The 15754-nt window shown below is 38.7% G+C and overlaps 1 protein-coding gene across 1 annotated transcript in view; it reads left to right on the forward strand.

The window, feature by feature from the left end:
• EMB3142 (nuclear pore complex protein (DUF3414)) overlaps positions 1-15754 on the forward strand; it is a 72176-nt gene that overhangs the window by 9607 nt on the left and 46815 nt on the right. The window contains exons 11-18 of the mRNA XM_089145372.1: positions 6055-6216; positions 7475-7591; positions 7667-7873; positions 8680-8781; positions 8921-9064; positions 13849-13979; positions 14060-14179; positions 14487-14607. Coding sequence (XP_089001498.1) covers positions 6055-6216; positions 7475-7591; positions 7667-7873; positions 8680-8781; positions 8921-9064; positions 13849-13979; positions 14060-14179; positions 14487-14607 — 1104 coding nt within the window. The remainder of the gene's footprint in view (positions 1-6054; positions 6217-7474; positions 7592-7666; positions 7874-8679; positions 8782-8920; positions 9065-13848; positions 13980-14059; positions 14180-14486; positions 14608-15754) is intronic.

The following is a 15754-nucleotide window of genomic DNA, read 5'->3' on the forward strand; positions in this document are numbered from 1 at the left end:
AGGTGTTACTTTGTCATCTTGTAGAAGACTAGGCAATTATGAAATGTATATGTCCCAAAGCAGTGGGGCCCCAATATCTATAGCTTGAGTGTTTCTCTAGGCCCCAGTGCATTCTCAACCTTCTTTTGGTCTAGAAACTTAAAAAGTATTCAGATTGTTTTGAACATCATAGAAAATGGCCATGTCACATCTTGAAAGACCAAGCTCACACCTGGAGAACCATTACCTTCTTTGGTTTTGGTTAAAAAAAATTGGGCCCATCCCCTGTGACAGTCTTAGCCAATAGTTGAGCTGGTTGGGGCCGGTGCTGGATGAGCTGAGGCTGGTGGTCCAAACCCTGTGAGTGCCGATCAGAATGCTTTCTGTGGCGGATTCTGGGTATTTCCACATTTATGGACTCTTCAAGTCTTGGTTTGCAACTTTCATTGGCTGTGTCTTGTCTTTCCTGACCTTGCACTCACCTAGACACTTCTAGAGAGTAGAGACCTTAACACACAATCAACTACATCCTTGCACAACTTGCTCAATGCAGTTTGAATCCATCTCCTCCCTATAACCAGCTATTCTCTTTAGAACCAAGGAGTTCTCAGAGAGTTGGGACAATAAATGCTTGTGGTCTATGGCCAATAGGGAAGAGGGGAAATCTGCAAAGAAATTGGTGGGGGAAGGGGAAGAGATATCACAGAAAAACTGGCACACGGTTGGGCACAAGCAGTTCCAATATATAGTATTCAATCTCCGTCTTCTCAGTGTTGGATCATATTGATTAAATAACAAAATCAGAAGTCCTACTTGTAATATGAATCCGAAACATATCCTTTGTGGAACTCTTCGAACAAATAAAAGACTTCCAGATAAACTACCATACTAGTTCCAACTCTTAGTGGACTAAAAACTCAGGTTGGACTGTTTCTTTCTGGGTTTAGGCATCAAAAGTCTATCATGCTGGTCCAACCAATCAAGTGTTATTGCATACTTGCCTTAGACATGTGTAACATCCCAAGCCATAAACAGGTGGCCCCTCACACATTTTCAGAGCTTTGCAGTTGCTCTAAGCGTGCCCACAGGGCCTAGCGACCACAAGGCCTTAGATGGACTGGAAAAAGTTCCAAGTTCCAACGGAGAGGTTTGATTTTTTGCTAGTTGCTTGCAACAGTCCCAAGTTGTGCTTCTCCAAACATGAACTTACTGCTCCAATCATGTTTCGACTTTCAGAACTTGGTTTTAGAGCCCAACTTGGTCGGCCACAAAACCGAGTTAGACCAAGAGCTTGGCGAGTTGTACTTTTTGGTTGAAAGCGAATCAAGCTGTAAAACTCGAATCAAGATAAATCCTGGGATCTCGCCGGGATACTGAGATATTACCATGGTCTTGATTCCAAGCTGTAACAATCGTATCCCATCTTTTTTGGTTTTGCAAAAACTATGGTATTTTTGAGATCTCAGCAAAATCATGGTTCCAAACTTATGACACCCTTAATGAAAACTGAAGTTAGATGAGTCGTCTTCGTTTTGCTGTTGATTTCACACAATTTTATTGGTTATATGGCTAGATATCCTCTATTTACTAAGGGTATGTTGCAACTGCCCTCATTGGGAGTGGTGGTGGCTTCCCGTAATTTTAAGACATGGTCAAGAAGGATGCTGAAGATCTTCAAAGGTATAGGTTGGTTAAAAATGAAGCTAAGAAAATTGCGGAAAAAACAAGGGAGAAGAAGTATGAAGAGTTATACAATAAGTTGGGTAGAAAGGAAGGGGGAAAATATATTTATAAGATAGCTAAAATAAGGGATAGGAAGAGTAGAGATCTTGACCATGTTAGATGTATTAAAAATGGGATGATAAAGTACTAGTATGTGATGAGGACGTTAAGAAAAGATGGGAAATCTATTTCTCCAGTCTACCAAACGAACATACTTCAAGTGATTCGGACGATTGCACTGTTTACCAAGGTACTAATTTTCAAACATTTATACGGAGAATTTTGATGGCCAAAGTAAAAGAAGCACTAAAGAGGATGAAACTAGGCAAGACACAAGGTCCTGATGAAATCCCAATAGAAGTATGGAAGAGCTTAGGAACCCACAGGCTAGTTTGGTTGACTAAGTTGTTTAATAAGATTATAAGCATAGGAAAAATGCTAGATAAATAGAGGACAAGCATTATGTTTCCAATTTACAAAAATAAAGGAGAAATTCAAAGTTGTAATAACTATAGGGGCATTAAACTTATGAGCCATACTATGAAATTATGGGAGAGAGTAATTAAAATCCGTTTAAGACACTTAACCACAATTTTGGAGAACCAATTTGGGTTTATGTCTAGAAGATCTACAATGGAGGCTATTTACCTAATTAGAAGGCTTATGGAAATGTATAGAGAGTGTAGGAAAGAATTTCATATGGCACTTATTGACCTAGAAAAAGCTTATGATAGAATTCCTAGAGCTTTAATTTGGCAATTACTAGAGAAAATAAGTGTTGTAAGTAAATATGTGGACATAATTAATGATATGTATGATGGTTCAATGACAAATGTAAGAACAATGGGGGGACAAAGTCATGAATTTTCAATTACAGTTGGACTACATCAATGAGCAACTTTAAGCGCATATTTATTTGCACTAGTAATGGATGAATTAACCAAAGACATTCAAGACGAGGTACCTTGGTGTATACTTTTTGCTAATGATATTGTGTTGATAAATGAGACTCAAGTAGGGATTTAATGCTAAGTTAGAATCATAAGAGCTGCTTTGGAATCAAGAGGCTTTAAACTAAGTAGAATGAAGACATAATATCTAGTTTGTAACTTTAGTCATGATCGGACAGACGATGAGGTGGTGAAACTTGACGATAAGGAGATTCCTCAGAGTGATTGTTTTAGGTATCTAGGTTCAATCATAAATAAAAGAGGTGATATAGAGGATGATGTTTCCTAAAGAATTAAAATAGGGTGGATGAAGTGGAGAGGTGTGTTCGGGGTCTTGTGTGATTGACGTATTCCATTAAAGCTTAAAGGAAAATTCTATAGGACCGTCGTTTGACTATCTATGATGTACGGTGTAGAGTGTTGGGCTATTAAAAAGAATCGTATAGATAAACTTTATGTAACGGAAATGAGGATGCTAAGATGCGGAACTAAGAAGGATAGGATAATAAATGATCATATTGGAGTTGGTCTGGGAGTTGCTCCCATGAGTGATTAGCTTCGAGAAAGTCATTTGAGGTGGCACAACCACGTTCAATAGAGACCTATAAATGCCCCTGTACGGAGAAGTGATATAATCTAGATTGAAGGAACTAGAAGAGCTATGGGCAAACCTAAGATAACCTTAAAAGAAGTGGTGAGAAAGGATATGCATAGCTTAGGCCTTGTATTTAGCATGACCTCAAATAGAACTGATTGGAAGGCAAGAATCCATGTAGCTAACCCCATTTAGTTGGGACTAGGCTTATTGTTGTTGTTGTTGTCTCTTATTTTTATTTAGATGTTTTATGTGATTGTTTAGAATCTATTTTTCATCTTTTATCTCAAATTTATCTTTGAGTTCCTGATCACTTTGACCATTCTGTTTTTTTTAGAATTCTCTGTTTAGCTGATTGTTTTATTATCATATGTGCTTCGTTTTTAATCTTTTGTGTTTGCCTTTTGATTTGATTTCTGTTCTTTTGATGATGGGGCTTTTATTATGTTTTGATTGAATGTGCACAGATTTCTTGGGTTTTGTTTGATGCTTCGTAACATTATTTCTCTTTTTATCATGTAATTTATCTTCAATTCATGATTTATGTGTATATTTTTTGGTTCTTTTTGGATGCGTATATGTTATGCTGGCAAACAGGGTTGTGTTTTAGTAATTTTCGGCATATTCCTAACCTCAATCTAGATTTGATGTTGCTTAGCTTTTAGATTTTGCCATAAATTGTTTTATATTCAGTACATTTGGCCTTCCCCACATCCTACTGAATGTCATAGCCTACTGCAAGTAATTATGGCCCTCTTTTGTTTTATTACAATGGCCAAGCAGTGCTGTTTGGTAGGTCTTTGATCGCACTCCTTTAAATTTTGATTTTTTAATTCATGATGGGTATGCGTCATCTATGGTTGAACTCTGGTTTAACTGGGTGGACTGAGATTTCTAACACCTTGAACTACAATTTGACATAAACTTTACCTTTGGTTGAACCAGTTTAGAGTGAATTTATTAGCTTTTCTTGTTTGTTGTTATATGGGTTCTAACCCTAAACTAGATGGAGAATCCTTTTCAATTTGAAACCTATTGGGCCGCCAGTAGACTAGTCCGCTTTGAAAAACTGTTGGTTCTCATAAACTTTTGAAGTGAACAGAAAAGTTATTATTCGGGGCATGGTTTGAGGTCTCGGTCTCAACCCAGATCTTGGCCAGCCAAAAAACGGAGATCTGGTAAAAAACCCCTACTCAAGTGAACTTGAGGACCATCTCTGTGGGTTTAGGGGCTTAGGTTGGGCTGACGTTTGGTATTAAGCCTTTTAAACACAGTAGTTACCTTAGATTTGTGAGAAAACAAGTATATATATATATGAGTTCCAAGTTGACCCTAACTTTGAACCAAAATGCTGAAGTAATGAACATGGACTTATAAAAACATGAAATACACAACCATTATTTGATATACATGAAAACATAGAAGTTTAGAGTGAAAACTGAAATGTACATCAAATATGTTCAATTGCTCAGAATTCCACATTATGAGTTTATGACATTACAACATCGGTGTTCTTACATAATTTATATCATGAGAGTATGAGAGTGAAATAAAATGAATTACTAATTTAATTTTAATTTCTTAAAATATATATTTTTTAATTCCAAAAAATAACCCAAAAAAAAAAAAAAGAAAAGTAATTTGGTTCCATGAAAGTGTGGATCGGGCAAAGGTATTCACATACATTTGGTTCATATACAAACACCTAATGTAGAACAAATCATTTGAAAAAAAGTGAAATTAGGTAAGAAAACTTACCTTGAAGAATGGCTTCAAAATCATTTGATCCTTGTTGGTTACTTGTTCTAGATGACGTTAATGCAGTGCTGATGCAGTGTAGGGGAAGATCCAAGCAATTTCGGCAAAAAATCTGGCCAAAAATGGAAGGGCAAGTAGGGGTCGAGAGGAGGTCGACTCGACGATATGGGGTTATTCAAAGGGCCAACTCGATCGATATCCCGGTCAAACTGAGATCTCGGCTGAGATTTAGAACTTCCTAGGTTTTGCAGGCCATCTTGTCTTGGCCTTTCAAAATATCAAGATCTCGGTGAGATCTCGCAAGACCTTGAACCATGATTTTGGGTAGCAAGCTCTAGTAGGGGAAACATGTTAGATCTTGTTCTCTCTCAGCTTTATTTAGTATTTTTTGCATTAGCATTCTTCTATTTCTTTCCTATCCTTTTTTTACATTGTTCTTGTTGTAGTGTTAATTCTTTTTTTGGCTCACTATATTTTAAGTCCATCACTATTTCTGTTCAGTGTTTTTAGTTTCTGTTTCTTCAACTATAGTCCTGCCTGGCTTATTCAGTTTCCCGCTTGAATATTTTGTCCACTCTATTTGGTGATTCATTAAGAATTTCAGACGCTCAAATGGATAAATAGTTAAATTTTTGCATATTTTGTGCCTTTATTAGTCTGTTATATCAGATAAGTGGAAGCTCTTCGGTTTGTTAAGCTGTAGAACCTGTGGCCTTAGTCCACAAAGCAGCTTGAGGCAGGTTTCAGAACATTTATAATGCCTTAGTGGGTCATTTAGGAACCATTCTTATAGCCTATAAAAAATATAGAAGTTATACTAGTTTTGAAATGTGATGAGATGACGATTGCTGCAATAACAAGGAATATGATTGAGCTGAGTTTTCTAATATCCTCCAACCATTGACACAATGACTCATGAAATGGAAAGGGCTTTGTTTTTGTGATTCTTAAAATCCGTATCTGATTTGGGTTTCATACTTATTACCTTCTTTCAGTTTGTTTTTATGCTTATTACATTTGATTCACTTAATTGTGGAAACTCACATTTAGGTGAAAGAAATGAAGGAGAAGGCTATGAGTGCACTCAGTCCTTACCTTGTGGCTGGATCACATGATCTCAGACATGGCACTGATGCAAATTCTCAAGAGACCATTGAAAGTCACCCCCAACCATTCGTCTCACTTTTGGAATTGGTTAGTGAAATCTATCAGGTCAGTGTTTGTTCTTTTTGTTCGTCATTTATAGTATTCTATTTTTATACCGTATTTATGAATAGATCCAATTTTAGTTGGGCCAGGCTAACGTTGATGTTGTGTATTTAGAGCAGATAATTGTTGATTCAATATGTCATCATTTAATAGTGTTGTTACTTTGGTTCGTTGGTGTGTATCTATGTATTATGCATCATTCTATGAGTACTTTTACTCCAATTCATTGTTGTGTATTTATTTATGATGCATTATGCCATGGCATTTCTTTTTGATTAGATAGGCGGACAAATGTTACTCCCAATAGAAAATATGAGATGTTCTGTTTCTGCCTGTATGTTGAACAGTTGAAGTCTTTCCAATTTGCTTTTGATCGGTCGGAGCTAACAGAGACCTCCCCATCTCTTCCAAATTAACTGCTTATGCCTAGTCTTGTTGTTGAGAGCTGCTCCTCAGAGATATCCATTTATCTGTTAGTGTGAACAGGTTCATTCATGATGGAAATCACAGATCTTTTGTTTTCCTGATTTAGGAAATTCTAAGACATAGTGTTCAATGGATGGCAATATTGGCCAACCCATCAGCTGGTTCTCTTGTTAAAATGAGATCACAGATCTGGGATAATTTTCTTTTGGGATGGGGGTGGGGGGGTGGGGCTAGGGTTTCTCCCTTTTGCTCCCCTTTTTTTCGTTCTCATTATACTTGGTGGTAGAACCGTAGAAGTAGCTTAATAAACTTTTTTCCTGATGATTCTAGTTTATTATGAGTTACGATTTACGAGTCCATTGTACAACTGATGCAAAAAACCATTAATCAACTGCTTAAAGTTTCTAGAAGGAAAGTTCCACTTGTTTCCATGCCATATATCTCTTCTAGGCCTTCAAGAAAATAAGCTTAGTGTTTCTTTCTTTGTAGTTATTTGGTTTTGATTGTGCCTTACTGTATCCACATTCATGTCTTTTTGTGCTGGTATATAGCTTGTTCCAGTTGCCCTTCACATTACTTTCTAGCATGTATGGGGCGTTGATTATCTTAAAATGAAAGTTTTTTCTTTTAATCTCAGACAAAGTAGTCTCAAAAGGGTTGAGGTGAGAAGACATTTTAGGGTTGCTATGCATAGTCTTTGTGTTCCTCCTCAGATGAATGGTGTCCTGTGTACTGTTGGCTTGCACATATTTTGTTGGTAATATTTCCTTCTTCTTTTCCCCCCTTTCTGGAAAGAAGAATTAATGTCTTTCTGCTGTGCATAATGTTTTACCAGAAGGAACCTGAACTGTTATCTGGCAATGATGTATTGTGGACATTCGTAAACTTTGCTGGAGAGGATCATACTAATTTTCAAACCCTCGTGGCTTTCTTGAAAATGCTCAGTGCCCTGGTAGGTTGAACATACTTCAAACCTTTTTCATATGTTTAGGTATGTTCTTAAGCTTATATATTGTGCTTTTCTCAGGCTTCCACTCAGGAGGGTGCTTCCAAAGTTTATGAGCTACTTCAGGGAAAATCCTTCCGCTCTGTTGGTTGGAGTACTCTGTTTGATTGCTTGTCGATTTATGAACAGAAGTTCAAACAATCCCTTCAGAGTACTGGAGCTGTATTACCTGAGTTTCAGGAGGGTGATGCAAGAGCTCTTGTTGCGTATTTGAACGTTCTTCAAAAGGTTTGAGTTACTTTGTGTGAATTTTTTATGGTTTGCAACTTTCTTTAGGCTTTATCTAACATTTTAGTGTAGAATGCACTGTTTCAATGGATTCACATTAGTATGCATCCATAGCCCAATCTTTCAAGTTTATTTTGTTAGATACTTAGATCTTTCAATTGTTCATCATCATCTGGCGGGCGGCGGCCACCAGACCGCCGCCCCGCAGCAAGGGCGCCAGAAAGCCCGCGCGCGAAGCAGCCCCGGGCGGGCCAAAGGCGGGGCCGGGGGGACGGCCGGGGCGCGGGCGGGGCGGCACGGCCCCTGCCGTGTTGTCGGTCTTTCCCCCTGCCCGGGGGTTGCAGCCCCGTCTGAGTTCTAGTTCAGAATGCTAGTCTTCATATAAGTTATAACACATTGGAAGAGATGTAGGAGTCCTGTTGAAAGAGAATGAAACAGGGTAGTTGGATGTCAGAAGATTACATGCCATCACGGAATGGAGTTCCTACGTGTATGTGAAAGAGTTTTGGTTGCTTCTCTTGCACAGGGATACAGAGATTTGACTAGTGTAAAGGAGCTAGAGAGAGAATTTTCAAGTTTAATAGTCTCTACCTGTCTTTTTCATGTTCAATATTTCGATTTTCTGCTTACTCAAATTGATTGGCTATTCTTTACTCTTTCTTTTCCCTCTCTGGGGAAGAAGATAAAAGGGGTTTGGGGTTGAATGGTGGGGGTTGGGGTTGGAGGAGCTATGCTTGTCGATTCCTAATATGTGCTCATTTGTTAATTTCCTATTGGGTTGATGCTTTTGTTTGGTTATGATGTAGGTTGTTGAAAATGGGAACCCAATAGAACGGAAGAACTGGTTTCCAGATATTGAACCCTTATTCAAGCTTCTTGGTTATGAGAATGTGCCTCCTTATGTGAAGGTGAAAATTGTATCTTAATTCTGGTTACCTTAACAGATTAATACTTATGAAGTTTTAGACTTTAAACTGAAAAATTGGAGATTTTAATTGAAACTTCCGAGCCTGCTTCCCTCAATTGTTGTCTTACATGTTTCTCAAGGGTGCGCTGCGGAATGCTATTGCCGCTTTCATTCAAGTCTCTCCTGGCATGAAGGATACTATTTGGGGTTACCTGGAGCAGTATGATCTACCAGTGGTTGTTGGTCCTTCTGTCTTAAATGGTGTGCCGCAAGTGGCTATGCAGGTAAATATTGAGGGCAGTATTGGAATTACTTATGGATATAGTTTACATGATCCTATAAGTTTATCATAAAAGTATTTTTTGCTCATGCAGATTTTCTGTTGTATAGGTTTCCTTGACCTTCCATTATTGTGTCATATTGTGCTCCTAAGTGTTTTTTTTATATTTTTTTCATTGGTTTTGAGTGGTAAAATCAGTATTGGTGGTTGCACCAGTTTGTTGTTGTTTCTTCTTTTTGGGTAGTAAACCAGTTTGTTGGTTAGGGTTTCACTTGTAAAATTGGGTGAATAATGACACTTTGTTTGTTTTGAAAATTTTTGTTTGTGTTTTTCAGCACAATCTTTGTTTGTTGCCTGCTTTACGGGTTTCCTGTAGACACCATAGCAGCAAAGAACCCTAATACAGTCCTTTGATGACAAGATGCAAAGAAGGGAGATGATTGAGAGGGGGGGGGGGTGAGAATCCCATAGAGTATGATATGTTTCAGTTTACCTGAAGTCCGACATGAGATGTTTATGTTGTTAAAAAAAGGCAGGTTTTGACAGGTTTCAACAATAGTTTGGAAATTTGAGTAGTTTTGACCAATGAACACCAAGTTTTGACTAATTTTAACCAATTTCAACCAACCCAGTTTCAATAGTTGTGACAGTTTGATGGTTTTGTCCAGTTTTGATCAGCCCATCACATGTTGAGTTTTACCCAATAAAAACATGGTTTCTCCTAGTTCCAACCAAATTGCATCTTGCTGCTCATAACCTTGGTCTGCACCAAAATCTTCATCCTTGTTATTTGTTAATAGTAGATTCAGATTCTTATAAAAAACAGAATCAGATTTTTTTTGGGGTAGGAATCTACCATGCATGCAACTAATTACAAATAATCATGTATGCTTAATAGATAATAATTCTAATAATCCGCTTCAGATATATTCGCTTTGCTAGAGATGTCTCCCCATTGTGGTTAGCGGCTAACTGAATTAACACAGCCACAGGGTTGGACCCCTGCAGTAGTAATATCTCAACACCTCCCCTCAAGCAGGATTATTAATCGGCCATTCCCAGATTGAAGGAATCCTTATAGGAAGCAGGGCTAATTAGAGGTCCATTTAACATATCACCCACCTGATTTGCTGAAGAGCAAAATTTAGTAGTGATATTGTCCTGGGACATAGATATTCTAGATACCCCATTATGAATCGCCATAGTCTTCCTACTTCTCCATTGTTCTTTATTAGTTTCTTCATAACTGCACTCCTCACCAAGTGATTGTCAAGGTGGGTAGTAACTTGATTGTCATTGAACATCTTCACGGGTTTAGGTGTCTGGAGTCCCGACTCCTGAAGTCTAGTGATTTCTACCACATAAACTTGGCTGTAGTATGACCCAGAGCCCCATACTCAGCTTGATATTTGGACCCAGCCAGTCATTTGCTTCTTGCTCTTCCCTGTGACAAGATTGCCGCTGATAGACATGCAGTATCTTGTGTTCATCTCCTATCACCATAAACTTGTCTAATGTTGCATTTAGTTACCCAACCTAATGAATATGTTGGTGAGGTTGATAAAAAGTGCCTTACCTGGAGCTCCTTTAGTTACCTTCTGAGACATGCAGACTCCTGGTGAGTTTTCTTTGGTGACTGTATAAACTGAATGTTAAGGTTCAGGCGTGAAAAGGGGATATAGAAGCTTAAGAAGGGAAAAGTGCTAATCGAGATCGTGTTTCCTTGTTTTGCTTGGATTCTCCCTATTGACTTGGAGCTTCCTAATTTATGTTGTACTTTGATTATTAATCTATAAATATGATTGATTACAGGTGGCTTTTAAGTTAGTGAAAGCCTCCAGAGTTCTTCTGCAACACCATCTCCTTCCTCCAGAGTTCTTCTGCGACACCATCTCTTTCCTCGTCTACTGTCTCTCTTCTTCTCTTCTTACGTCTGTTTCTGCTGCCAATTTAGACTGACTATTGACTCTTAACACAAAAGATATTTCTGGTCTAGTAACTGTAATATTAGTGAAATTCTCAAGTATCAGTGCTTGCCATCAAATTCGTTACCATCTCTTGTTTCAAATTTTTGTGTGTGGACCCCAGTGATCACTTGTCTTATAGGCAAGCATATCAGTTTTGGACGGGAGATCTAATACATATTTCCCCTGTGATAAGGTAAAATCTTTCTTGATAAGATTTCAGTACCAAAAGTACCTGAGAATGTCCAAGTCTTTCATCTGAAAATGCTAATATGTATAGATTTTGCCTCTGTAATACCGCATACATCATTCTAAGATGTGATGATGTGATTAACATGCCAACCAAGACCGTGTGTTCAGACCACAATGAATGTGCAAAACTGGTCAGAACTGATTGTAGGTTGCACTAATATCATGTAGCAGCAAAAAGTCCTACTACCAGTTCCTTGATGAGAAAAAGAAGATAAGGGAGGAGAATATAACTGGGGAGGAAGAGGACCCACAAACCACAATAGGACTCCTGATGTGAAAAAGGTTCACCCCCTGTGGCATTGGAGTGGCCCGGTTGGCCGAACCCTCCTAGAGGGGTATAGAGGGGTATTTTGGTCAATTCCAGCCCTAGAGGGGTATTATGTTATTTCTTGATCGAAATTAAAATCCCCACCTACTGGTTATCAATCTTATTAAGCATTAACAAATGGGACAGATCTGGCAGTTAAAACATTGGTACAGGCCCCACTTTCTCCTTACTCCACTTGATCGGGACAAAGAGCAGGTACTAGTAATCTTCCTACTTACCGGCTACTGCCCTGCTGATTCGAAAGAACTCCGCGACACGGACTTTGGGAAAAGAAGGGAAGGATTTATTGTCCCATAAATACTGGTGGGTATTTTATTTCTTAATTATCAAGGGTCCTGCTTAGTTTAGGAGTCTTGTTTGATTTGAAGTTGATTTCTTGAGTCTTAGGAGTCTTTCTTTTAAAGGACTCTTGTAAGTCTTTTATTACAAGAAGAGTTCCTTTCCTTATGTTGGAGTCATAGAGTCTTATGAGGAATCTATTTTCAAGAAGATTCCATTAGTTTAGTTTAAATTAAAGTCTTTAATTGTGTGGCTAAGATTAATTGCAAGGGAGATCCTAAATTATAAAGGATTCCCAATTAGTTTGGAGTCTTTAATAGGCTATAAATAAGCCTATTATCTGAAAGAACTGATTAAGGATCGTGGCCTTGTTGAGGAGCCCATGGTTGAGTCAAGATTGAGAGTCTTCTTCACAATCAGCACCTCCATCGAACATCTAGCACTCTTCTACCAGTGTCCAAACATGGACAGCCATTACAGCAGCTTCCAAATAAGGACAGTAGGCCCCCTTCCCCTCCCACACCCTCCTAGACCTGTCACACTTACCCCAGCTGCCTTCCCCTTCTTGCACAAACACTAGACCCCTCCCCCTTGCTGCCGCGCCCCAGGAGGCATCTTCCCCAGCCCCCGACCAACCCCCCTGAACCCCTTCCCTTACCCCCTGCAATCCTTCCAGCCCCTTCCCCCACCTCTCTCTATCTGTGGTTCCCTTTCTCCCCTTCTTTTCTCCATCGCACCCCTCTCCTCCCCTGTTTCTGACCTGCGGCAGATTTGAAACAAGAAAAAGAAAAACAAGGAAAAGAAAGAAGAAGAAGAAAGAAAGAAAAAGGAAGAAATAAAGGTTGCCCAAGATCTTCAAAATCCTACCAAAGAAGAAGAAAGAAAGAAGAGAAGAAAAGAAGGAAGAAATAAAGGTTGCCCAAGATCTTCAAAATCCTACCATACTATCCCACAAGTTGAACTGCTTTTCCTCCAAAGTTTCCCTAACTTTCCCCTGTCATCCTGTAGGGTCCAAAATTTTTTTCCTAGTCTTTTCCTCCGGTTCCCATCTAGATCAGAGCAACTCATATCTTCCCTAAGAGTTTCCACAACTTTCCTATCAATCCATAACCCTTCTAAGTGCTTCCCACAACTTTTTTGGCAACCCATAGACGTGCTATAAAATTTTTGATTTATTTGGTGGAAAATTCTGGGTGAACCCTTAATTTTAGGGAATCCATCCAAGAAACCTTGACCCTAAAATCAGGTTCACACCAACTCCCGGAATTCCTATTGTGGTCAGTTGCAATGTATTTTACAATAATAGAATCAAATCTCTTGTAGGAATCTGCATACAACTGATTGCAATAAAGAAATAAAGTGAAAGTAGCTGACAAGTCCATCAACTCACTCAACCATATTCTAACTTTGCCACCGGACATATACCATGGTAGGACACTTCTGTATTGTGGTTAATATCTAATTGACGCACCATCACGGGGTTAGACCCTAAGGTGGTATATATCTCAACTGCTACAGAAATGAGGGTTCTTTTATTTTGTGGAGAGAATCTTGGGGATGACCAATCTTTGCTAAGTAGTGACTAGTGACTACTGCCAAGTGAATCTGAGCTGTGACTTACTCTTTGCTGGTGAAAGCAGTTTTATGCCCTGTATCTGCTCGGTTCATTTATGCGTAACAGTAGAACACCAGAACATGTGTAGCTTGCAGATATATACCATGCGGTGTAACAGAAGCAGAGGTTTAAAATAATAAGCCTGTGTACCACGAGATCTTTTCTTGTTGATTCTATTTGATTTTAATTTTGTCATTTCACATTACAACTTTTGCTCTTTTTTTAACCAACCAGTTGTTTGTGTTCTGTTGCACCTTGACCCATGCATCATGGAATGCTTTGCCGTTGCCTGACTTATTATGCCAGTTTCTTGATGATTTAGTGATTCTGTGAACCCACATATCTGACAGGTCTATGATATGCGATTTGAGTTAAATGAAGTAGAAGCAAGGAGAGAGAGATATCCGTCCACTATATCTTTCCTGAACCTATTAAATGCTCTTATTGGGGAAGAAAGAGATCTAAGCGACAGAGGCCGAAGGTACTGAAACTTGGACCCTTCGGTGTTCAAATTTTATTTCTCATGCTTTCAATCTCATTTTTGATTTATTCTTTTCACAGGTTTGTGGGCATCTTTAGGTTTGTGTATGACCATGTGTTTGGACCTTTTCCTCAAAGAGCATACGCAGATCCTAGTGAGAAATGGCAATTGGTTGTTGCTTGCCTTCAGCACTTCCGAATGTGAGTGTATACTCAACGATCTGATTGTCATAATAGCTTCTTTTTCTAGGTCTCTGTCGGAGACTTCATGCAAATTCTCCTAATCTGCTTGAAATTGTGTTCCTAAACAATTTTGTCTCCCACCATTGTAGTTTTCATTTAGATCTGTTCTGCTCCTGATGCAGCAATATGTCTATCCTTATGATCTGAATCAATTATATATTTATCCGTATATCTGTGTTCAAGTTCATTCTCTTTCCTTGTTTTTTGAAATGTGAATTTATTGAGTTCCAACCCTGCCTTTTCTTCCAATGGGTGTATCTTGCAGGATTCTGGGCATGTATGATGTCAAAGATGAGGATACAGATGCTGTGGTTGACCGATCCCAGCCAACAGTGTCACAATCTGCCCCACTTGAAATGCAGCTCCCTGTTGTAGAGTTGCTGAAAGTATGCATATGTGACAATTTATTTCTTTTTCTTTGTTTTATGTTGCAACAAGAAACACCTTTTTTGTCAGCTAAATGGACATCTAGTGAGCATTAGTGTTGTTTTTGGGTTGCTTTATAATGATTTTGTCATCTAAACATTGGTGCTTAAAGGAACCATAGTTAAAATTTTTTTCTGAAATTAGAGTCTGAGATGAAACAGAAGGTGGAACTAGAATCAACACCCTTGCTGAAGTTTTGTTTATTCTGCCGAAATCTTTGCTCGTTTTGGTCAAACTCGCTAAATTTGGTCACAAAAAAGCATTTCACCCACCAAAATGACCTAGCAAAAGTTACAAGGGAAATATGTTATATTCAATCTGTCATCGAGATAGAGGAGAGGAGCTCCAAGCCCTAGATTTGTGTGGCACCCACTACCTGGAATTACCAATCCCCTGACAAAGTTCAAAACCAGCATCCATCAGGTTTGAAGCTGCAACTCCAGGTCCCCCAACTTTTTTCTTTTGGTTGGTGGTGTGGAGTGTGAATATGTTTTTTATTTAATTAAACAAGGAAATGAGAACTACATCAACTTCCTCAAAAGTGGAAAACATTTCCAAGAAATTATGGGTGTACGGTGAAAACCTGAAATATTTTTATTCTACCCAAGCCCTAGAGCCACCATACTTGACATATTAAAGGCCAAACAAATTGATGGACAATTCAGTGTACCCTGACACCTTTTGTGTTCAGTCAGCAAATACCTTCTCAGACAAGGTGTGCTTCACCAAATCTCATTCCTGGAATCAGTTTCAGCAAGCTGATTTTAGCTCCTATAGAAACAATGACTCAAGAACAGCTTTAACATTTACACTGGGAATCTCTCTTTCATTGAATTGAGCTATGACAAAGCTTGCTCAAAATACAGGCCGTCAGCAAATATAAATTAGTACAGCAGCTCAAAGAATAGGACATTGGCAAATCGAAAAGTAAGCATCCTCCATAACTTGCAAGTACGGTAGCAGAAGACAATTGCAGGGACAGATAATTCACGCCCATTCTTCCTCTTCTTTATTCATAAACATTAAACAGAAAAACATGGAGAAAACTGTGGAACCAAGCTTCTAGGTCTCAATAGAACCCCCCACCTCATCTCTTCCTTTATGGAG

Source organism: Hakea prostrata, chromosome 2, assembly GCF_041222555.1.
Source record: "Hakea prostrata isolate BN-2017 chromosome 2, UWA_Hpros_2, whole genome shotgun sequence".
Classification (NCBI taxonomy): Eukaryota; Viridiplantae; Streptophyta; class Magnoliopsida; order Proteales; family Proteaceae; genus Hakea; species Hakea prostrata.